General features: G+C 45.8%; 1 protein-coding gene across 4 annotated transcripts in view; it reads left to right on the top strand.

Annotated features, from left to right (window-relative positions):
- Positions 1-25,650, top strand: part of LOC143371112 (uncharacterized) — a 381,457-nt gene that overhangs the window by 240,819 nt on the left and 114,988 nt on the right. For all 4 annotated transcript variants that reach the window (XM_076816002.1, XM_076816011.1, XM_076815995.1 and 1 more), the window contains 2 exons: positions 21,538-21,638; positions 21,739-21,959. In XM_076816002.1, the coding sequence (XP_076672117.1) occupies positions 21,538-21,638; positions 21,739-21,959 (322 nt within the window). The remainder of the gene's footprint in view (positions 1-21,537; positions 21,639-21,738; positions 21,960-25,650) is intronic.

Here is a 25,650-nt window from a genome sequence, read left to right as displayed (position 1 = left end):
CGCATCAGGTTATTTTCCAAAGATTATTGCTCCACTCTGACCCATATATTATGCTTTCTGATGCCATTCCGATACACACGATGCCATTTCCGATACACTGTGGAACGTTTCCTAAGGAGGATCGATCGCTTCTAACCGCGGAGGTGTCCACCAGCGTGTCCCTGCTCGAATTTAGAGCGCAGGGGTGGAGAACGCTTCCATACCCTCTTGAAATTAGTCCACAGGGATGTCCGCATCGGGATCTTAGATTCTTGAAAAGATGGAGTCGACTTTCTCAAGAATCTGAGCTCCAATCCCTACTTCAACGAATTTATGATTTATCACACCACTACTGTCTTCGCGAGTGGAACTCACCCTCCTGAGGGGTCCACGCAATTTTTACTCCTTCGATTCTCTTTTCACTTTTACGTCACTCCATGCTCCGGATTTGATGACCACAGACAGTAAAAAACAGCGATGTACCTAAACTTATTCGTTCCTCAGCTCACCCCCTTTTTTAAACAGCAAAACATACTTTTGTACTTTTAAGGAAGGCAATTACTTAAGTATCTCCCCCGACGCCCACAATTACGGCGCGAGGGGTCCCGATTCTCGACCTTCGCCTCGACCACGATTTATCTCGTTCTCGAGTCTGTAAAATCGGGGCCCCCGAGGTTCTTAAAAACAAGCGCCTAATTGTACGACGATTTAGCCGCGGAGCCACCCATCGTGTGCCGCCGGCATTCCCGCGTCTCGTGGGTGTAACTTACGAGGTAATCAACGTGGCTGTAAATTACGATCCGGTGGCGAAGGACTGGTGGCACGGCTTTGGCCCACCCCGCGCACCCTCGGAGGTAGCGCACCGAGGACTTTTCGCGCGCTGCTTTCCTCTGGCACCTTGGCGCGCTATAAATAATTAACACGCCGAGTGAAATAAGGCGACGCGCGAAAAGTGAAACGCGTCGGGGCGCATCAGCGTGACCTTTATGCGCGATAAATAATGCAATGTACCTACAATGTGTACGACGGCCCGTCCGCCCCCGTTATTCACATTTACCGTTGACGGTTGGAACGCGACGCGTCAAATAGAGAATTCTTGGCTAGAAGCTCCAGTTTGTCGTCGAGAAGGAAGCCTCTGCTTCCGTTACTTCTGGGTTCAAGTGCCTGTTTGAATTTGAGGCGGCTTCTGGCGACGAAACTTTAATATTTGGGAGCCTGCTGGGGGTTGAAATTGGTTTGCTACTCGTTTCTCTGCGCAGAGTTGAGAAGATGTATTCTATGGAACTAGAGAAATCTTTCTATAGAAAGTTTATTGAGTTTCAAGCTGAAGCCTGCAGATGAGGGTATCCAAGAAGTAGTCTAATTCAGAGTCCAAGTTTCTGATACAGTGACACTATTTAAGTAGATTAACTTTGGCACTGTCCTCAACCTTGAATTATAAAAACGTCTTAAAGTAAACTAAAATTTACCCTATTCATAAGAAAACCACCACTCCCCACTGTTCCTGCGCCAAAGACAGTTTAATGTCAACGAAATTTAATAAATTTTAGCTCATCCAAAAAAAAATTAACCTAAGTTAAAAAAAAATTAACTTAGGTTAATTTTTGTTTTGGATGAGCTAAAATTTATTAAATTTCTATAATAAATTTAAGTTTTTTTTTAAAAAAAAAGCGAATTTAATGTCAACTAAATTTAATACAATTTAGCTCCTCCCAAAATAAATTTTAACCTAAAAAAAATCAAATTTAATGTCAACTACTAAATTTACCAAAATTCAGCTCCTCGCAAAAAAAATTTAACCTAAAAAAAATCGAATTTAATGTCAAATAAATTTAATAAAATTTAGCTCCTCCCAAAAAATTTTAACCTAAAAAAATCGAATTTAATGTCAAATAAATTTAATAAAATGTACCTCCTCTAAAAAAAGTATTTTCCCGCTTTTCACCGAACCAAGAATTAGAGTTCTCAAGCATTTCCTAGAGAAGCAATAATCCCTGAACAAGACTATAGACCAGCAAGGTCTGAACTAGATCCAGGCAGGCAGCAGTTGCGTAGTTATAGGGCGCGGATGCTGCTGCGCGGTTCGATAGCACGTTGGGAATGATAAACGGCCGGATAACTGGCGAAGTAGTAAAAGCGGAGTTACGGTATGCGTGGTGGTATCCAGGAATAATTTGCCACCGGCCGGCGGCTCGCGTTGCCACGTCCTTTTCATTAAACTTCCGAAACGCCGCTAATATTCACAATTATTATCTTGTATCCCTCCCGAGGGATAATTGACCGGCGTAGTCGACTTCGAGAAATGGGCCTGACGGTGAACAGCCGCGGGAAACGGGCTGGAAAAGGTGAAGGTAGGGGAAAGGAGGCCAACGGAAGCGCGAGGAAGAGGAGACGGAGGGCGAAGAGGATGATGAAGAAGGGAAAGAAGAAGAAGAGGAAGAGGGGACACGCAGGAGGAACGCACGGACGGCGCCGTGGCGCGCGATGATGAAGAGCCCTACGACGATTCGCTAATAACCTGCTATCAGTGCCGTAAAACGCTTTTTGCTTCTCTGCTGGCGGCGATACGCCGTGGATATTCGCGCGATTTCCGCGCATTCCAGCCCGGCCTTGGCAATTACAAGGAAAGCATGGCTGCGCGGAGTCGCGGGAGTGAGCGAAACGCCGATCGGGTTTTCGCGCAATCAGCGACCACGGGAAGAAGAATACGCCTGTCGATTCTCTAATGGCCCGCGACGGGGTGAGCCGGCCCCGTTCTCACGGCTGCTCCCGCGGCAGGGTTGGCGAGGACAGGGCCCCGACGAGTTGTTAATTCTCCCCGTCCGGTTCTCCTTGGTCCCTTTGGAAACGGATATCCCGGGGTCTGCGGGTAAATCGATGCTGGAAGTTGAGATACTTAGAGGGGTGCGAGCGTGTGAAGATTGATAGGAAGACCTGTACAAGAGTCCGACGGTGTAATTCCTCTGGAAAGATTATTGAATGCGGTCATAAATCTGTGTAAGAGACAGAACCATTATGGCACTTCAGATGGCAAGATTCAAATGATCGGCGAAGCTTGAGATCATGTCCAACAGCGTTCCAAGATCGCGACAGGTTTTGCGGCTCTAAGGATTGTGAGAATCGCTGGGGTCTGATAAGGCAGACTCGGTCTCGTGATAAGGATGAAAGAGGGACAGATGGCTGGATGGAAGAAACTAAGATGCTCCTGGTGTCCGTGGACTGCGTCCTCGACGGTTTCACGTGGGTAAATAAAGTGTTATGCGATGCGTTATCAGAGGAACGACGTCATTGGTCTTTCTGATTGTCTCCGGTGGAAGTTATGGTCGATGGGGATCGGCGTGGCTAGCGGGACGCAAAGTGGCCGCGTCGGGGGCTAGCAGCTTGTAATTGGAATCATTGATATCTGGATAGCCGTTGCCATCGGGCGTTATTCAAATTAAAATGCAAATTGGATCATCGCTACCGGTTAATGCTTCCAGTATTCCTCGTGTTATAGTTCCCTCCTGAGTTAGACCGCTGCTTGCGCGGCGATTGCATTCGCGGAAGCACCTCACCTTGCTAAATTTAAAGTGGAATCTGATTAACAAATCGGAGAATAAGCGGGGAACTCATCTTGATATGAAAATGTGCTGTTTTAAGCCGTACAAACTGTTTCTCTTCATTGCGTTACAAATTCGAAAGTATAGTGCTGCATCCATTATCTAATGAAGAAATCAGGAATTCTCGGTCTTCTGCTCCCTGGGGCACCAATCCTCTGTGACCACAAGTCACATTCCTCTCTGACAATTCATTGCTCACACTTTCACCCCCCTTCCTCTACTTTAAATCTCCTGCTCCAAATAGATGCAGAAAGATCATATCGCGTCAAGTTATGTGGCACACAAGTCACACTAAGTTCCTTACTTTCGGTGGAACTCTTCTCGTCGAGACTTGAAGAACATGGAGCATCACCTAATTTCAGTCAACAACTTAGCCCTCCTTCTTCTTCCCCTTTTTTGGATGAAGGGCACCTTACCTTCCACAGAATCTTCCTTCTCGACCTGTTGTACATTGGCACTTGGCACGGCTGTCGAGTGTCCCAAATATTTTAAGGAAACACCCGTTAGATGCGCGTCAGGCGGTTGCACGACAGGGCCTACGGGGGTGGCGTGTGTGCTGTTGACCCGGCGTGGACCGGTTCGGGTCACTCCTTTTTTCCCTCCTTCATCGGGGCCTTTTTTCATCCCCTCCACGGGAGCACGGTTGGGATATAGCCAGGTGTGACGTCACGCGAGGAGGCGTGATAGGTTATACACTCGTGCGTGTGTGCCCGCGTGCATGAGGCCCACGCGTGGCCCAGCTGTGTGTCCGCGAGCCTCATCAGCCGCCTCGCGTAGTTTCCCTCGATTTCGGCCCTTTGCTGGGTAAGGGAAGCGACGATGCGATACTGCACGCGAACTTTGGGAAAATGGAGGGAATACTAGACAGTAGGGTGTGTCAATTTTTTCAGTGTTTCAATTTTAAAAACGACTAGTGGAAAAACGGTACAATTTCAGGTTTAAAATTAACCACTACCTTTAATTTTTGTGTAATGCATTATTTACCTAGGTGGAATTTCATTTGAAATTATAGAAAAATACGAAAATTACTAAAATTATTTAAAAAAAATTTAATAATTGAGTTTATGAACCGCAACAGAAGTAAACAAGATATCGTTTCATTGGTGGACTTTGTTAAATAGCATTAAATTTACTACATAGATGGCATACAGATCTGTTACTAAAGTTATATATATCTGCATTTTATAATAAATACTAATTTCCACATATTTTCATTTTCATTTTCATGCTTTTATGTAAGCAAGACTCACTTTAAGCAGTATATGAATATTTAGTTTGTAGTTAAATCTTATTTAATTTTCACTTTTCTCAAGTGTGACTTGAAGTAGCTAAACCTCACTCAAATTAATATCTGAAGATAATTTCAGATTTAGGATTAAAATCAGCACTTTGTCACTAGTCATTTTAAAATGTTCAAAAATTTTAAACTTACCCATAAAGTTGACACACCCTACTAGACAGGGATCTGTTGGTCGAACGTAATCTCATTTTTTGGAGGCTAGGAACTTTCAAGTTTGAAGGCAATTCAGAATCCTATTACGTGTACATAGCAGGGAATAAAGGGATGCAAGTTCAAAGGAAGAAGATCACCTCGGTGCTTCTAAAAGGATTCACCGTTCCGCTGTATTCATCTTTTGAACCACTTAATTGAAGATTCAGTTTCCGATTACCATAATATTCATTTTACGCAGGTAGTTCAAACACATCGCATACATTTCATAGAACAATACCCCCAGCGAGCAATCTCAACTACGAGATTCGCTTTCCGAGTTTCTCGTTAAGGAATTTCGTTGCAAAACTCATCAGAGAACTTGGCCGTCGGCTTCGCTCCTCTCTCCAGAGGCTTAATTAATACGACCGCCAGGCAACGAGCTAGAATCGGGCAAAACCTGGCCACCAGCGGTCGATATGAAAGCGTCCGATCGGCAGGGAAGAAGTTCGTTAAATAATCGATATCGATGCGAATCCTGGAAGCGCGAGGAATGAAATTGCTAATGTTATATCCCCCGAGGAGATGGGTCGTTCCGCGGGCCCGCGGTAAGAACTGGCTAATTAATAATTCCAGCGTATCCGTCGGTTTCGTCGTTAAAATCGAACGTGACGGTTCTTTCTGCGCCGGTTTCCGCGAAATCGGGGCCTCGTCTAGATACTCGAAAGCCGTGGGCCCCGAAAGAAAGGAAATCGGGGCCCTCCTCTATTCGGCCGTCCCTCAGGGATAGAAGAAAGTTAGGAATGCGCGGCGAACGGGCGTTCCGGTTTCCTGGAAACCAGGCGAAAACGCGTGGCAGTCCGTTCGATCGAGACAACGAGACACTCGATGGATATGTAGATCGCGAAGCAGCCGGAGGAGCGATCTAATGCGGTTGACTTAAGGGGTCATGCTCAGTCAGGAGGCCGAAAAAAGGGTGGTCTTTGGAAATTTTTTACTCAAAAGCTATATCACATTTCTCAAAAAATCTTTTTTCCTTTTAAGGAATGCATCTAGTACCGTGCATCGTAATTTTTTTATTTAAAAATATTTATAAATAACTGAGTTATTGTCTATCACTCGAAGGTTCTCTAAAAAAGAAGGCTTCTGCGGTGACCACTGCTGTTCGAAAGTCGATCATCTAAAATAAAAAATTCAAAAGAATTTACTTATTATATTATATTATCTAGTATTTAAACGAAGGATTTTTCGAAATATTGATTTGGGAAAAAATGGCTGATGTTTAAAGTAAAAGTTTCAATTTTTATCATAAATCGTGCCTGATTTTCGTCAATTAAAAGAAAACTAAGCAAGGGATAAAAAAAATCCTTCGTTCAAATACTAGATAATATAATATAATAAGTAAATTCTTTTGAATTTTTTATTTTAGATGATCGACTTTCGAGCAGCAGTAGTCACGGCAGAAGCCTTTTTCTTTAGAGAACCTTCGAGTGATAGACAATAACTCAGTTATTGATAAATATTTTTAAATAACAAAATTACGATGCACGGCACTAGATGCAATCCTTAAAAGGAAAAAAGATTTTTTCAGAAATGTGTTACAGCTTTTGAGTAAAAAATTTCCAAAGACCACCCTTTTTTCGGCCTCCTGACTGAGCATGACCCCTTAATATAAATTTGCTTCTCTCGATGGACTAAAGGAACGTGGTTTCGAGGCGTGGTACTCTGTTTACTGCAATTATGTGGTACTTATGCGCAAGCGCGGTATAAGACGTGCTCTATGCAACGTTGCACGATACCCTGCGCCGCTGCGGTGCAGGGTCCAGATGGAGGATTCGAAACTCCACTATGTAATTGAGGAGTTAATTGAAACAGGAGAAGGTTTCTGTACTTCTCCTTGCAAATAGTGTTCTAGAACTCCTAGACACCACCTCTTACAGAATAACAGTAAAACTGATTCATCGTCAGTCTCAAGTACACGTGGCTCTCCAAGAATCCCACTGCACTAAGCTTTGCTAACTCTGATTTGCCAACTTCAACCACCACCTGAATCTTCCACCTCCAGAAGCCAGAAGCCATCGCAGGCACGGAAAATCCTCAAACTTTAACACGCTGCCCGATGTTAGTGGGCAAAGTGGCAAGGATAGGCGCACCGGTAGCGGGCTATTAGCGAATCGCTGCGAGGCTGTTCGTCATCTCACGGTTGGCTAGCCGTGCCCAGGCGTGAGCTCGCTTCGACGACGACACGCGACCCACACGCGGCCCACTCTCTTTCTCTCTCTCTCTCTCCCCTTTTCCCTTCCTCCGCTGGAGATGCCTACTAGTCCCCGCGTCTCGTCCTTTTCTCGGCCCGCCGCCCCTCCCCGCGGCCCCGTCAGCCCCGTTTTTCCTCGTGCCGCGACGCTGGGTCCCGCGCGACACCGCGAGGGGACCGAGACGGAAATAAGATACGACACAGCTGATACGCCCTCGTCCGGCGATTACGCGCTAGGTGTACACCGCGGATCGCCGATGATGTCATTTCCAACTATAAACCGCCGCCAAGTGCAGCGGGCTCGGTGGATTTTATTGGCCGGAGGATGATAAGGCGGCGCCGATTATCGGTTTTCGGCCCGATAAACGGCATCGCGGGCCGTACTTTTCTTTTCCGCCCGTTTCCTTTCGCGAGAGGGACACACGGGCCCCGTGGGCCGTCGACGCTCCCTTCCACCCTCCTACCTCGCTCGTATTTCGTCGCCGCGCAGCTTTACGCGCATGGAGGGGGGGGGGCAGGCCCCGTTTACGCGCGCAGAATCCTGCCCCGCGAGCATACGTGGGAATTATTTATTTCTACGACGCGATAAATACTTATTTTGGCCGCGGAGCGGCGACGACGCGGATGCGAATTCATTTGGACGCGACCGTCGATGGCAGGGGCCCTCATTGGGTGTTCGCTCCTCGGGGCATAAACCGCGAACGTTCCCATGTAATTGAATTTTATACTTGCTAGCTGGATGCACAGTGTCTTGGTGTCGTCGTTGCTGGATGCAGTATATTAGAAGGTGACACTGTGCATTGGAAAATAACTCGGTGGATGTCCGTGCGGGATAAGGAGACTGCCATCCGTGGCTGTGGAAATTGGTGGGGGATTAAATAGTAAATTGAGGCATAGGATAGTGTAAGTTCCGAAGGAGACGCTCAGGTGACTATGTAGGTAGTGGTGTATTTATTTGTAGCCTGCCGTTTGCATGGCAAGCTACAATATTTTATGCGTTTCTTTATTTAGTTATTCTGCTCGATGTATAATAAAGACGCGCTGTTAGTGTTGGAGTGAATGTGGCGGTTGGGTAACCAAAAATATAATTCCTGAACTCTGATACACGATATAAGGAGAAAGCAAGTGCAAACCTTTCTAGCTTTCTTTTATAAGGGAATGAGGAGAGTTTGTCTTGTGGGTAATAGAAGATAGTAGAGCAGAGGAGTCTGTCGAGTAAAAGATTTACGTAGATAATTAAAGTATCGAGGTCTCAGAGTATTTCCTCTTCGGCGATCCTAATTGTTTGGAGGACGTTGCGTCATTTAATGCAGCAGCAGCCTGAATAATTCATATTCCCGGGCTCATTATGTCTTCCGTAGCAAATTAATGTCGTGGAAGAATGTTAAGTTGACAGGATACTTTTTTCATCTGTCACTGCAGTTACGGGACATACAGCAGTAGATGAGAATGTATATACTTTCAAAGTAACCCATTAAGAATTATCGAACGGATCTAATAATAATTGCGGTTCGTAACGATTATTCTCGTATGCGTATTACTTCGCCTACTAAGTGTGCAGAACAGCTCTTTATCCGTGTAATGTTTGGGTACCACCCACTACTCATTTGCACCGTTTACTTGCCTCCATCCTCCAACTCTTCGATTTATGAAGCTCACTGCCAATCTGTCGAGTTTATTATGCAGCATCATCGCAATTCGGATATTCTTATTCTAGGGGATTATAATTTCACTATTGTCACTTTTTATAATGATCGAAATGGCACTCTTTTGTACTCATCAAGGCATAACAACGCATCTGCTGGTCCTGATGATATTTCGTGTGAATATTTTAATCTACTTAATCTTTATCAACTAATAGTAACTAGCTGTTATTTCGTTTTACATTGGCTTTTATGTGCTTATCTCTATGCAACTTATTCTGGCACCATATTGCGTATTATGTATGTAATTTTCTAATCTGTGCTTCAGTTCTCAGTGTATACACTGCTGTATATTGATTTATCAAAGGGCTTCCGTTTAAATAAATAAATAAATAAATAAATAAATATTCCTAAGTAACAGACTATCAGGAGAGTTACACGGTCCCTAATTAAAAGTATCCAGGAGATTTGAAACCTTCTCTTTAAGGACATACACTTAGGAATGCCAAAAAGATTGATTTTCTTTTTTACGTTAACACAATAATGTTAATACTTTCTTAATAAAAAAATCTAAAAGGATCTCAGATTTTCAGGCAACTCTAACTTTAGGTGTATATTCCCCCTTAACAGTGCTCTAGAATCAACCTTCCCTCAGAAATGAAGCTGTACTATTCTTCTCGACGAAAGTACCTACCTTTCCTCCCAATTTCTTCAAAGAACATGTCCGGACGAAATACATTCCCCCATTTAAGTCCTCCAAAACTCTCACTTCCTCACAATCTAAGCAACGCTGAATCCTTTCTTCGCAGAAGAACCCCAGAAGGCGAGCTTTCGCTAAAAACGACATTCCCCTCGGATAAAACCGCCCACAGTTGCTATTCGCTAACTCCTCATCCTGTCAGTGCCGTGCAAACATTCGACGCCGATCGCACGCGACCGGCCGCCATTTCGATTTTTCCGGCTTGCGATTATTAATATCCCGGAGGCGGCCGCGGTTCAGCATTCCCAACGACATTTCTCACGAACCGATCCGCCCCGAGTCAAAAATGCCCCGCTATCGGCCGATAAAACAAGGAATTCGAAGGAACGATGAAGTGAAGGGAGGTTTGTCCGGCCGCAGCGAGCTGCGCCCGCGACATCAATCATCCTGGCCGAGTCCAGCAAAACTTTCACCGGCTGTTACGACGACGTCCGCGTACCTGCACGAAAGCACACCGCTCCAACACCGCCGATCGACCGCCTCGAACTTTGACGTGGTCCACGAGTGCAAGATTCCTTCGAGGCACTCCGCGATCCTCTGTGTGATCGTCGTGTCCTTTTGTGAACTCCATGGGATAGATTTTCGGGACACCCGAGTTTCCTGTGGCAAAAGATAGAATGAAATCTTATTGTTAGCTGAACGCTGAAGGAAAAGGTGGAAGAACCTTATGAAGTTATAGATACTCAAACAGAGAGCACTACTCTAATTCGAGTAAATCTCCCGAAGTAATAGATTCTCTCGGAGAGAGTACCACTCGAGCTCGACTGAACCTCATGAAGTCATAGATTCTCAAAGAGAGAGAGTAACACTCGAGTTATGATTCGCAGAGCGGATGGATATAAATATGGATGATCCGCCCGCGAAGAAACCCGTGACGATAAATCGCGAATGCTCCCCGAGTCGATTTGCAGTCCGATTGCTGTCCGTGGCCAAAGTTGCGCGGACGATTTATCGCCTGGAATCCTTCGAGGCGGTGAAATCGGTGCTCCGTCTTTCCAAGTTCGACGAGCGTGCCTCTGTTTGCCCAACAGAACGTAAAGTCCGTCGCTGTATTAAGAACGTAAAAGATAAAGAATTCACTTCTGCCATATCTCCGATCGTAAAACCACTGAAATCTGAAAGCTTCGTTGCCTCTTGGAGGCCCGAGAAAACGAAACTGTGCGCGTTAAAAGTTGAAAGGTTCGATCCCCGAGTGGCTGTCGGTAGCGCGGAGTGCTGGAGGATGATTCAATCGGAATCGATTCGCGTCCTTTCGTCGGCTTCGCGACGTTCCGCCCACGGTGGATCGCGATCCACCTGGACGGACGGAGCGAGGGGACGAGTAAAAAGAGTGAGCGATCCAGTCGCGCGCTGGTAGGATCAACCGTTCAACGATGATTCAGGCAAATCGATCCAGCATCGGATTCTCTTTCGTCAGCTACGTAACGTTCCGCCCACGAGCGATCCTCGTGATCCCATCGTCGATGTTGAAGGAAAAAATAGAAGTCGCTCGATGAGAAGGGACACCCTGACATCGCATCGGTAGCGTCGATCGTTCGGTACACGGTTTTTGTTTAATAACGATCCAGCGAACGGCATGCCGTCGACATGGTGGACGAGCTCCTTCATCCAATCGCGTCGTTGAATCTTGATTCCTGCTCGAAATGAATATCGGTTCGGGACGCTGGTGTTTCATTGCGATTGCGACGCAGAGTACATGGTCTGTACTTTCAGATCGTCTGCATTGGTATTTTCGTACGGTGAATTTCATTTCTTATCCAAATTGCAGATTATTGGAGATGAGAATTTGGATGCTTAGGTACACTTGAGTTTCAGTTCTTGAGAAGATTTAGTCTAGCCAGTTGGAAAGCTGCAGGTACCATCGACATCTTAATGTCACTTAACCTCGCGTTCTCACGTGCTCACCCTTTACTCTGAAGTAGTGCTCCGCAAGCTACCCTCACCCTCGGCACACCTGAGCCCTTCACAAGCAAAGATATGCAAAACATATACAAGTTACAAAGTGTATACACAGGAATGTAAATTAGTTATGAAGAACTTTGGTGAAAATAAATCTTCTGCTTCTTCTTCTCTTGGAGGCATTGCGCCGCGACACGGCGCTAAGGAACTGGATCACACATCAGGCAGAGCATTAAGTGTTTCAAAACACGTGGCCGAGCAAGTGAAGCTCAAAGCGTAACAGAGAAACTTCTCCGCGGAAGGGTCGGCTCGATCCACCCACGGTCACAGAGGAGGATGATCCGCGAGGAGTCAGCGTCCGCGCAGCCGGCAGGCCGCGAAAAATAGGGCCTGTTGAAAAGTACCATTGATCCAGCGCCATATTTCTCCTGACGGGCTTTATTGAGGAGGAGCGGTGGTGAGGGGGGTGCTGGCGGGGGGTATTGAATTCATCGGTACGCATTGTCGACAAGATATACGAAGCTGAGGGTTACGGGTTAAGTGGGCCCTGTACCCACCGGTAAATAAGTCTCCCCGTGCGCTGTAACCCGTGTAGATGTGTGTTGTCTCGGCCCTTTACGTGTCTGGAAAGTGCACGCTGCCGGCCGCCATAGGCCAGCCACGCTTTCACGGGGCAATTTATAATCGTACGGGTTCAATGGAACCCGTGTGGGACGGCCGGAGAACAAAGGGACACCCCGTTGGAAGCTAGGTGGTTACCCGGCGACCGGCCACCACCTCCGCGCGGAGCTTTGTTAATCGATGATTAGCCGACTGGAAGTCTCTTTGATTTATCAAGATAACGCATCTAACCGCTGCAAGAGGATTCTGAGATGTGGCTGAGATAGTTATTGAGTCGGTGAAATTGAAATACGGAGTAGTCGCTGCTTCGTTGGGAGGTCTAATGTGGATGAAGGTGGCAGGCAGGGGAATCTTGCTGGATGTGTAACGAGGAGACTTGAGAATTGTAGTAGGAGTTGCTTGGGGGAGTAATACTGGAAGCCTTAGTGGGATTGTGATAGAGTATCACTGGAAGCCATGCTGGATGTGTAACGAGGAATTCCAGTGCACGTGCAAGTGGGATCCTCTGAGTGTACTGGGAGTACTACTCGAAGTTCCAGCGGAAAAACCAATACTAGGTGAAGTTGCTTGTGTCCCGGTGGGAGTGTTACTTACTTGAAGTTCTAGATGTCCTACGAGCGTTACTTGAAGTTTTTTAGGGCTGCTTCTAAGACTGGTACATGGGTTTCTAGCGGGGCAACTTAAAGTTCTAGGAGTCACCCTGGTGGGACTACTTGAAGTTCTAGAAGTTCTCCTAGAAGTGGTACTTAAATTTGTAAGAGTTCTCTTAGGAGGACCACTAGAAGTTCTAGGACTCCTCCTAGGTGTGTTATTTGGAGTTCTCGAAGCCCTCCTGAGAGTACTGCTTAAAATTGTAAGAGTTCTTCCTAGAAGGAAAACTAGGGATTCTAGAACTCCTCCTAAGTGTGGCATTTGAAGTCCTAGAAGTCCTTCCGAGAGTACTACTTACAATTCTAAGAGTTCTCCCAGGAGGACCACTAGAAGTTCTAAGAGTCCTCCTAGGGGTGCTACTGGAAGTTCTAGATTCTAGAAGTTCTCCTAGGAGTGCCACTTGCACTTCTAGAAGTCCCCCTGGGCGTGCTACTTGAATTTTTAGGACTCCAACTACGACTGCTAATCAAAGCCCCAGAAATCCTCCTAGAGACCCAAACTCCAACAACTAGAAATCCCAACGGCAACAGATACAGCTATACACTCCTGAATCTAAAACACTCCGCTCATTGCGACGCAAGAGAGCGTCCCACAAGAAGGGATTAAGGACCTCGAAAGCGCGGGGCGTCGTGAATCATCCCGGATTACTTTCCACGGAACACGGAAGTGAATTTATTACCGGGCGTCGATCCCGTTGCATACTTTGCTCTCCATTTGGTGGCCCGCTCGGCTACGCCCACAGCGCGCACCGCCTCAATAAAAGTTCCTTCATTAACGCCGCTGATTTTTCGACAAAAGGATCGAACACAGGCCACGGTAACGTTGCTTCGCTTCCATGCAGAAAAGGGCGTCTCCGTGCGTCGACATTGTTTGTACGTAACGTTACAGGAACGGGGCACAAAGCGCCGGTCCCAGCTGACCCATGACCCCACCTCTAATGAGCGGCAAAGCACGGCTATTGTCAGCGCAACTCCTCCACCTTGGCTCTGTACTGCTCCCTTCGGGGTCATTCCACGCGAAGTCGGACACTTTTCGGAGTAACATTTCGGATTTTGGTGCAACTTGGATATGTTATAGTCTTTAGGGATATATAAACATATCTCGGAGGATTTTTCGAAATGTCAAAAATTGTGGATGTTACAGCTCTTTGAAATATAGCGTTTACTATTTTTCCAAAAATTATAACTGTTGAACTAATGAACTGATAAAAATCACCTTTTGGGTGCTTACAGTGCAGATATAAGAGTGCCTAATAAAAATTATTTCACTTAATAAAAACGAATATTTGACCATTTATTTAGTAATTGTTCTAAACAAATGGAATTTCATAGTTGAAGGCACCTTTTTAAAAATTTGGAAAAAATAGGAGGATAAAGCCCTGTTTTTCCTCTTTATGGACATGTTTTGAAAAACGTTTTAAAATTGGCCAAATGAAAATTAATTGAATGTAACGCTGCGTAAAATCACACCGGCTCGACTGGTCGCTCGGGCCATGCGGTACTCGCAGCGGCCAAGCGGCTATACCTGCCACTTTTATATAAGGTATTATGAGGACCGCTGCAAGGTTTAATACCGTTAATAGTTACTGGAAACTCACTCTCTGTCGATGGCACTTATTGTTTGAAACAACCTGTGTTCTGAGTCATCCTGCATTTCTTTTATTGGTCCTTAGACGTATTCAAACTTGCCAAGGGTGGGGTTTCTTGCATCGATGAAGGAAACTGAGGTATCCGCTTGGAGAACTGCGAGGAAGATGATCGAGCGAGTTGTGACAGCTAGTGGTGAGGGTTGCGACTTCTTTGGACCACCAAAGATATTGAAAAACTGAAGGGGATATTGGGTAATCCTACTCCTTCTGATACCTTCGGTATTTCGAACTAACTTCTGCAGATATTTCACCAGTTATGACGACGCTGTTCTTTCATTTACCAAGAAATATCTCGGACCACCTTGTCGAACAGGAAGGAAGCCTCAACAAAGTTGCTCTGAACCAACCGTTCCAACGGAATATTCCCGACAGAAATTGCAACCGAGCCTCCCAAACTCTGTCTAGTACAAACACCAACCACTATGAAGCATAAACAGCACCCTGTCGGGTATAACCACCGATCATTGCCAAACGGAAAATGTGCCAGGTGGAATCGTTCTACATTTTGTTGTAAACAGTCAGCAGGAGTCGCCGACGCGTGGACGCCATGTTCTATGCAGCACAATGGCACGTCTATAACTGCGTGAAACGGTCGATCAGGCCAGACCAAACAGCATCGTCCTGACGCCAGAGCAACTATGTTCCAACTGCACGGGCAAGCGTGAAAATAACAGCGCGCGAGCGCTTAATGCGCTGCACGCCGAGCGTGTGCGGCGTGCATCCTCGGGGAGGAAGAAGGACACGGACGCGGCAGAGAGGAGGAGGGAGCGCGTCGGTCCCAACTGGGTCGATCTCTCGATGCTCTATAATCCAGCAATGCCGCCGACAAATGGAGTGCTAAATAATCTCTCGACGAGAGTGGAGAAAAGGAGCAAGAGGACCGCGGAGCAGTCCCGGAGCAAAAGCGTCGCTCGGGTAATAAGTCATCGACGAGCAGCGTCGAAGACGATCCTGGGACACGTATCTTCGCCGAGATCCGGTTCTGCCCGGGGCAATTTTGGAAATTGCCACGATTAATTCTGGAAATTGCGAGCATTCCCTGTTCGAATCTCGACGGCCATCAGGGGGCCTAGTGGGGATCTCTGACATTGCGACAGCGCCTCGAATATGGTACGAGAAAATTAAGGGAATTTAACGAAATCGATGCTTCGCGCGCGCAACTTTGTGGGCCTCGTGCACTTTTCAGTCCTAAGTCAGATAAATACCTATACTGTTCTGTTTTAAACCATATCTACTACTTTTCAGGAGCCATGAATGCTTCAGAGTGGAGGACTTTGGGCATTATTTGGTTCAGACTATATTACAGAGGAGAAGGAACAGTGCATGTGTGTCTACTTTCACAACAAAAGACGTGGATGGCTGTATAAGTACATATTCGAGTAATACAGCATTCGATTGGCAACTTTTCGACAACGAATGTTCATATAATGGTGGCTCCACATAGTCGCTACCAATGAAGAAGACTGTAAAGAGGGAAGATGGCGCAGCGGTTTACGTAACAGCGAGTTTCCCGCGAAGCAGAAGAGGTTTCCCCGGCGCGGCGGCTGGACGAGGGTCCACGTCGATAGTAGGAAGAAGCTCTCGGCACGGCGGTTCTCCGAAAGGGACAGGGGCAACGGGAAAAAAGGAGAGAAGAAAGGGGGAAGAGAAATCCCGAGGCGAACCGTCGCCGTTCTTGTCGGGCAGCCAGACGGCAGCAAAGGGGAACACCCTGTACATGCCAACGACATTCCCGAAGTGCAGCGTGCAGTTTTTCGCGGCTACCAGCGCGGACCCTGACGAGAGAGTGACTCACAGAGGCTCCAGTCGAACGCAAGGGCGAACACGCACGTGCTCCTCGACAGTGCCTCGCGAATGCGTGAGCACGCACACGTGCTTCACGGCCTACCTGTGCACGTGTACGTTCTGCCTCTGTACAGGGTGTTCCTCGCGAATCAGTCGGGGAACGTGCGCTGCTCTTCATCCCAACATGGTGTAAAGAATCCTTGAAATCGAACAGTGTTTCGATGTAGCATCTCGTTAAGGGAGTGATAGGGTGGAGATACTTGGGACAGGTGTCTGTTAAGTAATTTAGGAAACTTCAAACATTATCTAGTTCTAAGTGTATCTATAATTTCTGTATTTATACATCTGAAAAAAAGGAAGCGGGAAGGTAGAGTCCACTCTACTGGAGTTGGTAGATCAATTCGAGAAAGAGGTATAGATCTCAGGGGCTGAAGACATTGCGGGACTAGGGGTAACAGAAGTGCCCAGTTGGAGGAGTTAAGATTCCCAGGATTCAACTACCCCAGCCCCCTCGGAGGATCCAATAAACTACTCCCAAGAATACCGTATAAACTTTCACAGTAAAACGAAGAAGATCACCTACCTCTCGACCGTCTCCACCGCTACCGAACACCTCAAACTTCGAATCCTCAGGCCCAACCAAGCTTCAGAAGAGACCACCCCGTATAGAACTCGGTCGGATTCGTGTGGACGCGTACACGTGTACACGTATACCGTTGGGCATGTTCCGCGGACGGGCGCGTCAGTGTGCAAGTGGATCGAAGATCGAAGGATCATGAGCGAGAAGAAGAAGAAGACGACGGCTACGGCGACGCGGAGCAGCCAGTGCCTCTCCAGTGGGAGAAGGACAAAGAGAGAAGCGCGAGATTTATTTGCCCGAATTTCGACGGGCGGCCGATGCCGTGGCCGCTTCCAAGGAATGCATTTCGCATTCGGGATCTTCCACGGAATATGTTCCGCCGGAGGGAGCTCGGGGGTCCCTGGGCCCCGAAGCTCGATCAGCGAAACCAGTCACCGTGGTTTGTTATTGTTTTCGTGGGCCCAGGGGCCGTCCTTACGACGCGCTGGTCGACTTTCCATGGAGCCACGGAGGCAAGAAGATCGTGTACCCGGGGCTCTCTCAGGATTCACCGGGTTTTTCTGTCAGGGGGGAAACTAGTCGATCGTCCTTCCCGCGCGAAACCAGTAGTGGCAGCTTATTGGGATGATGTATAGGGAACGATACGGAAGGCAATTAGTATCCGATGGGGAAGATCGAAGTCGTGTATCTCTATATTATCGTAATTATGCTGGCAGGACTTTGGAAGGGGCCGTGCAGGAACCAGTCGGGAATATCGCTGGTCTTTACATCCCCGCCATTTAATGCGAGCCGCGGTTCGCGTTCCTGCTGGGAGCAATTTCGACTTTCTGCTCGGTTAATACGTGAACCGAGCAAATGTATATTTTCCTACAGGCACGGACGGGCAGAAATTCTGAAATTTTTTATGTAATCTGAAAAACAAGCGTAGGTATTTTAGTCCAAAGATACCGTAAAATGGGGGAACATTGGCAGCAGGGGATAACATTGGCACATGCCGGGGTTACATCGGCACCTATACGCATGAACATATAAAGTCGCATTCTAGATGGAGATTTTAGGTACTCGATTGTTTCAACGTTTGCGGTTAGATATCCAATAATCGCCTGTCAAATAGATAACTTTGTTACGTTATACATTATATTATTAATAACATTAGATCGCAATAATGCCTAGATCTTATACAGCGACTACCGGGAAGAGGAAGTATAAAGCATTTATAGATTCCGATCTTGATAAAGCTTTAGCTGATGTTAGAACTGGAATGTCTCAACAGCAAGCTAGTAAAAAATATAATATAAGTAGAGGTACTATTCAAAACCATTTGAAACGTTCCTGTACCAAGAAATAAAAAGAACTATTAATATAATAGATGATAATGTCTGCAAAATATGTTTTTGTAAATGGGGAAACATAGAAAGGACCTGACTGGGTGCAATGCATAACGTGAAGTCAGTGGGTCTGCGGAACTTGTAATCGAGGAACCGAAACAATTTCTTATGAACGTCCAGTCTGTCTGGATGACGATTAGATTTTAGTTAAGATGTAAAAAATAAAATAAAATAAACAAATTTAAGGTTGGAACCGACAGGTCCAGTAATTTAGTCGAGTAGCGAGTAATTTAGTAATTTACGATTGTTTTATTAAACTACTCGAATAAATTTTAATATCCACGCACGAAAAATGATTAAATTATTTGCTAATCGACTAAACTACTGGACGTCTCTGAACCAGTCTTTACTGACTTCAGAGTAGTAAAACTTAACCTGTTACTGCTATTTATATGATGTGCCAATGTTACCCTGTACCGGCTGGTATTTAACATGTATCAAAGAAGAAAATAACAAAATTTTTATGCATTTTAAAACTTGTAGTACAATCAAGAAACATGCAATGTTATGATAGGATACTTAAAGCAACTGTAAACATTTTAATTTTTACATTATATAACAAAATGTATCAAAAACCTGCCAATGTTCCCCCATTTTACGGTATACGAATAAGTCTTCCAAAGAGTAGCTTCGCTTCCCACCGATCTGGACTATCAATTCCAATTCTAAACACATCGATCCTCGAGCAAATCCCTATGCAAGTCCCCGCCTTCTTCCACCATTGTTCCTACGCGAGATACAATTAACCATCGAACGTGAATCCCCGAGCGCCGCACGGCTCGCTCGTGAAAGGTGTCGTCGAGTGAAACGCAACAACCCACGGCAAGGCTGTTCTCAGCGTTATCCGATCGTGGCATCGCGGATCAGTCCGTGATGTATCGTTTCCGATCGTCCTCCCCTCGAATCGCCGCTATTAGGCCGTTGGCATCGGCGACGGTTTTTACGCTCGAACAGAGGGATTCCGTGGCGCAGGGCGGGCCGCGACGTGTCCCGTAAACCACCGCGCGTACAGCGTTTAACTAATGTGTCGGACCGGTCGGGATCGCATTGATCAGCCACGTAGAGGCTAGATTTATGTCGACGAATGATTCACGGCGTGATTTACAGCGGATTGTCCGGCGTGCGCATAGTGATTGAGCATTTATTCCGTTCCCCGGCCACCGCGGCCCACTAATCACTTATTGGGTTAAGGTGAAACCTCCAGTCTTCTCTGTCAGCCTATCCCCCTTCTCTACCCCCATCCCCTTTCACTGACAGACGAAATCGACCACAAAGGACTTCCTGGTCATCTTATGTCAGTGAGTTGTATGCATGAGCGTTCATGGGGAGGTGGGCAAAGGAACAGACCCCCTCGCTTTTGAAAAAAAATCGCTTATTTTTTAAATCTGATTTTTATTAAGTTTATACTAAAAAAGTGAATATTTTTCAATTTCGGTTTTAAAATTTTAATTAAAGTGGCGCTACAAAATGGGTTCAAAAAGCAAGCGGGCTATTCCATTCACACCGCGTGTATCATGAATTGATTCGTCGATATCATCGCCTGGATTGTTTTTTCATTAGTATCTAGAGACGCGGTAGCGTCTCGACGCCAAGTACTTACATGTCTCGACACCCTGTATATGTCGACTGTCGCTACCGCTATCATTTACTCGTCGCCCGGCTAATCCAACCTTACCTGAAACTTATTTCATTAATAGCTCATCTCGCCAGCAATATTTCCTAAATTTAAAGGCATTTTTCTCACATAAACCGCATATAAGCTTTCGAATAAGACCAAATTCAATAAAATCGGTCCATGCATAACAGAGATATCGTAATATCGTCTCATGGATCTGTCGGAAACGGTGAGGATTTTTTTTTCTTCTCCAAGAAAATTTTCGTCAGTATAATACGTATATACGCGTTACACGCATATCTTCAGCCAAAACGAACTAATATTTTATGGGTTAATTAAAATGTCCGCGATATGAGTAATGGAATGAACACAATGTATGAAAACAACATTTTAGCTATGTATATGTAGTTGTGTCATCTTAAGCGCAGAGGGAAAGCACCTTTATGTACTTGCAGCTCATTTTGATTTCATATCTATTTTCTTCTTTTTATTATTATTCTCTTCTATATTTGTGATTTATTTGATTTCATGTACTTGGCGTATTTTTTATACTTTTCTGTTTTCTTTACCGATACTCCAAAGTTGCGGACGCCCTTGGTTGCTTGTACGTTTAGATAAGCTTTCCGTCGAGCTATTTCCTTCGTTCTTCCGTGAAACTTCAGAAACGCGAGGGCTCTAGAACCCTTCGGAATGAAATTCGTCAGAGCAGTGTCGTCTACCGATGTCAGATTTCCGCGACGTCGAAATCGCAATGACCAGAGCCTCCAAATCCGAAATTCAATCATCAGCGGTGGCATCGCCTTATAGGATCCACCGTCGAGGAGTCCTTGTCTGGCCGCTTAACGAAGGTCCGCGAAATGGGAGAAGAAGCCGCAGAAAACTGAGTTTTTCCGTGGATATTTAAGAGTCGGGAGCAAGGACTGGGCCGATACTCGTGTTTTCTGTCGGTAAGGAGTCCGAAAGTCCCGCGGGAGACCTCTTCCTCCTTTTTCCGATGCCCGTCGTCTACCCGGTTCTCCGGTTGCCCGATCACGAAGGCAGGGCACGCGTCTCGCCCGTAGAATGCCGTCGTAACGAGGTGTACCCACCCTCCTCGCTCTGGAGCCCTCCTCCGCTCCCCTCCCTCCCACCCCCTCTCGGCCGCCACGGGCAGAGAGATTTCTCGTCCTTCGTCTGCCCCGTGTCCAGAGGTGATCCCCTCCAGCCAGGGACGAACGTTTAAATTAGGCAGGGAATCCCGTGGAATCCACGAAAGAAACGGGCGGCCAGCATTCCGCGAGGTTTTGATACGCCTTCGGGCTATTGGTCGTCGGGGTACCATTAGCCCTTATGCGGTGGGAATGACTCCTCGAGGGCCCAACCGGTCAGCCTTCGCGCGGTGGGTCGCGTACGCTTGCACGCTCTAAATCCTATATTTAATCGCGTCGAATTCGCCCCGTGATCGATGAGGTCGCTGATATACCAGGACAGAGATCCCTCGGAGCCTGGAGAAAAAAAACCCTGTCCCTCGATCGCGCGCTTTGGGCGATTTCTGTTGTGCTCCTCTCTTGTTTGTGGAACTGACGACGAATGATAGGCAGATGAGATTTGTGTGGCATTGTCTGGGGACTCGTTCAGTTGATTTCTCTGTTAATTCTCGCGATTCAAGTGGAAGTAGTTTCTGACGATGCTTGTACGTTGTTGCAGAGTCTAGCCACAGGTTGGACAGCGGCTCCCCGTTCTGGAGGATTCAGCTCGATCAGGATCTTCTGGACACCATCAGCGCGATATACCCGGAGTGGTTTAAGGTAAGCTGCTTGTCCTTTCTCGACCCTCCCCCGTTGCGAACGGAGGCCTTGCCAGCGTCCTTGAACGAATCCCGGATAACGAGGTGCGCTCCTCGTGCAGGACTACACTAACAGCCGAGCCTCGACCTCCTCTTCGTCGAGTACTTCCGGTGGGACTCAATTGAGCACAGCGGGCACCGTGGCTGCCGACTCCAGCACCCTACTCGAGCACAAGGTCGCGAAGGGTGATCCCAAGTCCAAGTCCAAAGCGAAGAAGGCGGACAGCCTCAAGGACAAAGAGAGGGACAGGAAGGAAGCTAGGCGCGAATCCAGAGACGAGAGGTGACTATACGTGCCACGTTGCTCTAAAATATTTTTAAGGAAATGCCCTATCCTATCGTTGCACATTCCAATTCCGGGTATCAAAGATTGTTCGGTGGAAGACTTCTGAGGGCAAACCTCGTCGGGTGACTGACCTTCCAAAGCGGTGTATGTACCTATTCTCATTCGCAGAACTATGAAAATTGGTACTTCTTGAAAATGCTACTTCACACTTTTAGTAGGTATAAAGTAGCAGTGGCGCACCCCCAAAAGAATAGGCTTTGTAGAAAGAAAAGAAAATTGGATTTTATTCTTTAAATAAATTTTCATAATCACCTAATGAATTTCATTGAATTTGCATTAAAAATATTTTTATCTCTTCAACTCGGCTCCCCCCAAAGATTAAATCATGAGTGCGTCACTGTAAAGCAAGAAATAACAGTTATTTTTAAAATTTTTTCGAAAAAAAATCACTGAGAAAAAGTTAATTTTTATTTAAATGGAAAAAGTTAATTTTTATTTAAATGGAAAAAGTTAATTTTTATTTAAATGGAAAAAGTTAATTTTTATTTAAATGGAAAAAGTTAATTTTTATTTAAATGGAAAAAGTTAATTTTTATTTAAATGGTCGTCAGTAATGATTATTAGTGACCCAAAAATATTTCGGTCGACAATAATGATTATTCATAACCAAAATCATTTAAACAAAAATATTAATTCTTACATCATAACTTTTAAAATTTAGGTTATAACAGTTAGGATCCCTGCTGCAAAGTAGTACTAACTTTCGAAGTCGTTTAGTATACCTACCCTTTATTCAATCGCACACGTGCTCAAAGCATCATCCCCACCAAACGAGCCCCTAAACACCAAAACCCACTTCACCCAACCACAACACCCTCGAAACGAATATCCAATCAATATCGACAAGTACCTTTACCAATGACATTAATAATCTGTAACCACGTAACGCGTCTCGCGGTCTGTTTCTATTAAGTGGTCGCGTTCCCGCGGAATCAGCCAGAGCCGCGATAAACGTGCCGTTAGGATAGCAGAAAGCAGGGCTCTCCACTGCTAGAGTCCGCTCCAGCGATCAGCCGGCAATTTAGTATTACCGCGCGTCGTAATCGTCCCGCGAGAATATAAACGCTCCTAACGACCGGCCTCCTATCTCCAGCCCGTGACGAGAGCGATCTTTTCTCGGAGCGTTACGAGCCGTACCTGCGCTACCAGCTCGCGAGGCATTAAAATATTTAATCGGCCACCTGTAATTTTATCTGAACTTTCCGCGCGGCTTATCTCGCGCGTGACATTTTATTGGCCGTCCAGTGACCCGATTTCGCGCGGACGGAGTAGAGGGTGGTATCGGCGAGCGTCGCCCCCAGCAGCCACCGGCGAATAAATTTCCCCAGCCTCCCCTCCTCCGTTTTTGCCCGGAGAGCGACGATATCGCGGCTGAACGCGTCTTAAGTGCCCCATCCTCGGAGATAGAGCGTATCGATGTTACATCGCGGTTTATCGAACCTCGTAACTCATCTCGCGGAATACGCGCCCCCGCGGTCCGCGGGACGCTCGCGACGCGAAGCAGCACTTAATAAAGAATCCGATAACGGAGCGCAGCGAGGGTAGTAACAGAGTTGCCGAATGACTCCGAAGCTACCGCTGACACTCCTGAGTACCTGTTCCCCGATAAACTTTAATTGGCCACTTTTGTCTCTTCGTCCCTCGGTGAAATTCCTCCGGGAAAATTGTGGCCGCCGAGGGGGATATAGTTAGGGGGTAATGGGACTCTTTCGACGATAAATGGGGCGTATTAGTGGCTGGGTGTGACGATAAGCAGCTGAGATTCTCTGGGATTTGTTAATTAAGCTACTTTTGGATATTGTCGTTTACTATTTGAGAAGGTTCTGAGAAATGGTGTTCATAAGTATTGGGACACCTGCTGTATTTGCATAAATTGTGATATTTTGTACGGATTGAATTCTTTTCACTGCTTTGGATTTAAAATACTTATCAAATGAAGTAAGATTTGTTACAGTTCTTCAATAAATTTACAACATTATTCCGCAATTGAAGGGTCCTTGTAGAAGACACTGTAAGTGGCGAAAGTCAAATCCTATGCTATAGTATTACCATTGACACGTAGAGCATTTTCCAATACATTATTTTTTTAATTTTGTTACTTACAGTATCTTCTACAAGAACTCCAATTATTCCATACAGAGTGGGTATCCTAATACTAATAAATGGCAGTGTACGTACGAGGTGCTGTTAGATAAAGTGAATGATTGAATACGCTAGGTTTCATAAACTACTTAAGGGGTCATGCTCAGTCAGGAGGCCGAAAAAAAGGGTGGTCTTTGGAAACTTTTTACTGAAAAGCTATAACACATTTCTCAAAAAATCTTTTTTCCTTTTAAGGATTGCATCTAGTGATGGACAATAACTTAGTTATTGAAAAATATTTTTAAATAAAAAAATTACGATGCACGGTACTAGATGCAATCCTTAAAAGGGAAAAAGTTTTTTTGAGAAATGTGTTATAGCTTTTGAGTAAAAAATTTCCAAAGAGCACCGTTTTTTCGGCCTCCTGAATGAGCATTACTTACCCCTTTACGTGTGATTAAGGGGACCGTCCGGTCAAAACGTTCGAAAAATAGGTGATCTTTAGGACTATTTTTTCAAAAAAGTATACAACTTGCAGTAAAAACACTTTATGGTCTTTCTTTATTCGTTCTTCAAGGATATAAAAACATTTTTTTTTCATTTTCCTATAATGGTTCGGATTTTGAAATCGAAAAACCAAAGATATTCTTATAGGTTACATCAATCACTATCGCATCAGCCTTTAAGAAGGCAAATAAAGCAAAATGGCGATGCTTGGTACACGTTTGAATACAAACATGCAAACAAGGGGTAATTCTACGCCCAAAAATGTTATTAACGAAGAACTATGACCACTAAAATGGATGATCAAAGGGTGATGCGATAGTGAATTCAGTTACAAAGAAAATGCCACCAAGTGTTTTGTTATGCTATTTACCGTTCTGAAAAGAAACACTTTTAAAGTTCTACGCGAGTGCCAAGTGGCCGGGTTTCACCCACATTTACCGCTACTCAAATGCCTATAACTTCAGGAATTTTACGAATTTCACAAAATCCTTCTAAACGCGTATTCTTAAAAGGTTGAAGATCCGAAAAGTGAAATAAAAAAAATCTATTTTTAGACCAGACGATCTCCTTAAAAGACAACGTCCTGTCAATCCATTCCTTGCCACCAGCAAAACTAATTGCTCTCGCATCCTCTTTCACTCCACAAATCCTAAATCCCGCCACGACCAACGTCGATTGAAGCCCAACGGCAACGGATCAACCCCTCCGCGTCGACTATTGCCACAAAAACGGCCGTCACCCTTTCGATTGGATCTATTAGATCCCCGCGAAACGAGCCGCCAGGATCCGTAATATCCCCCCGGAGGGTTTCTTGCCTCGGGACGAGGGGGTCAGTCACTGGCGAGCCTTGCCGGGAGGAAGAGGAGCCGTGTTTCCTCTGCTTTCTGATGAAAACGTTCGGCGAGCCCGATCGAGTGTCGATTGATCCGTCATTCCTTCATCATCGGCAAAAACGCGGTTCGGGAGGACGGAGCGCGGGACCGATTGACACTCGTTTTGCCGTCGCATTCTCCTCCTCCTCCTCCTCCTCCTCAGCCCT

Source organism: Andrena cerasifolii, chromosome 1, assembly GCF_050908995.1.
Source record: "Andrena cerasifolii isolate SP2316 chromosome 1, iyAndCera1_principal, whole genome shotgun sequence".
Lineage (NCBI taxonomy): Eukaryota > Metazoa > Arthropoda > Insecta > Hymenoptera > Andrenidae > Andrena > Andrena cerasifolii.
The sequence above is the reverse complement of the archived record's forward strand: the minus strand, read 5'-3'. Positions and strand labels throughout refer to the sequence as shown.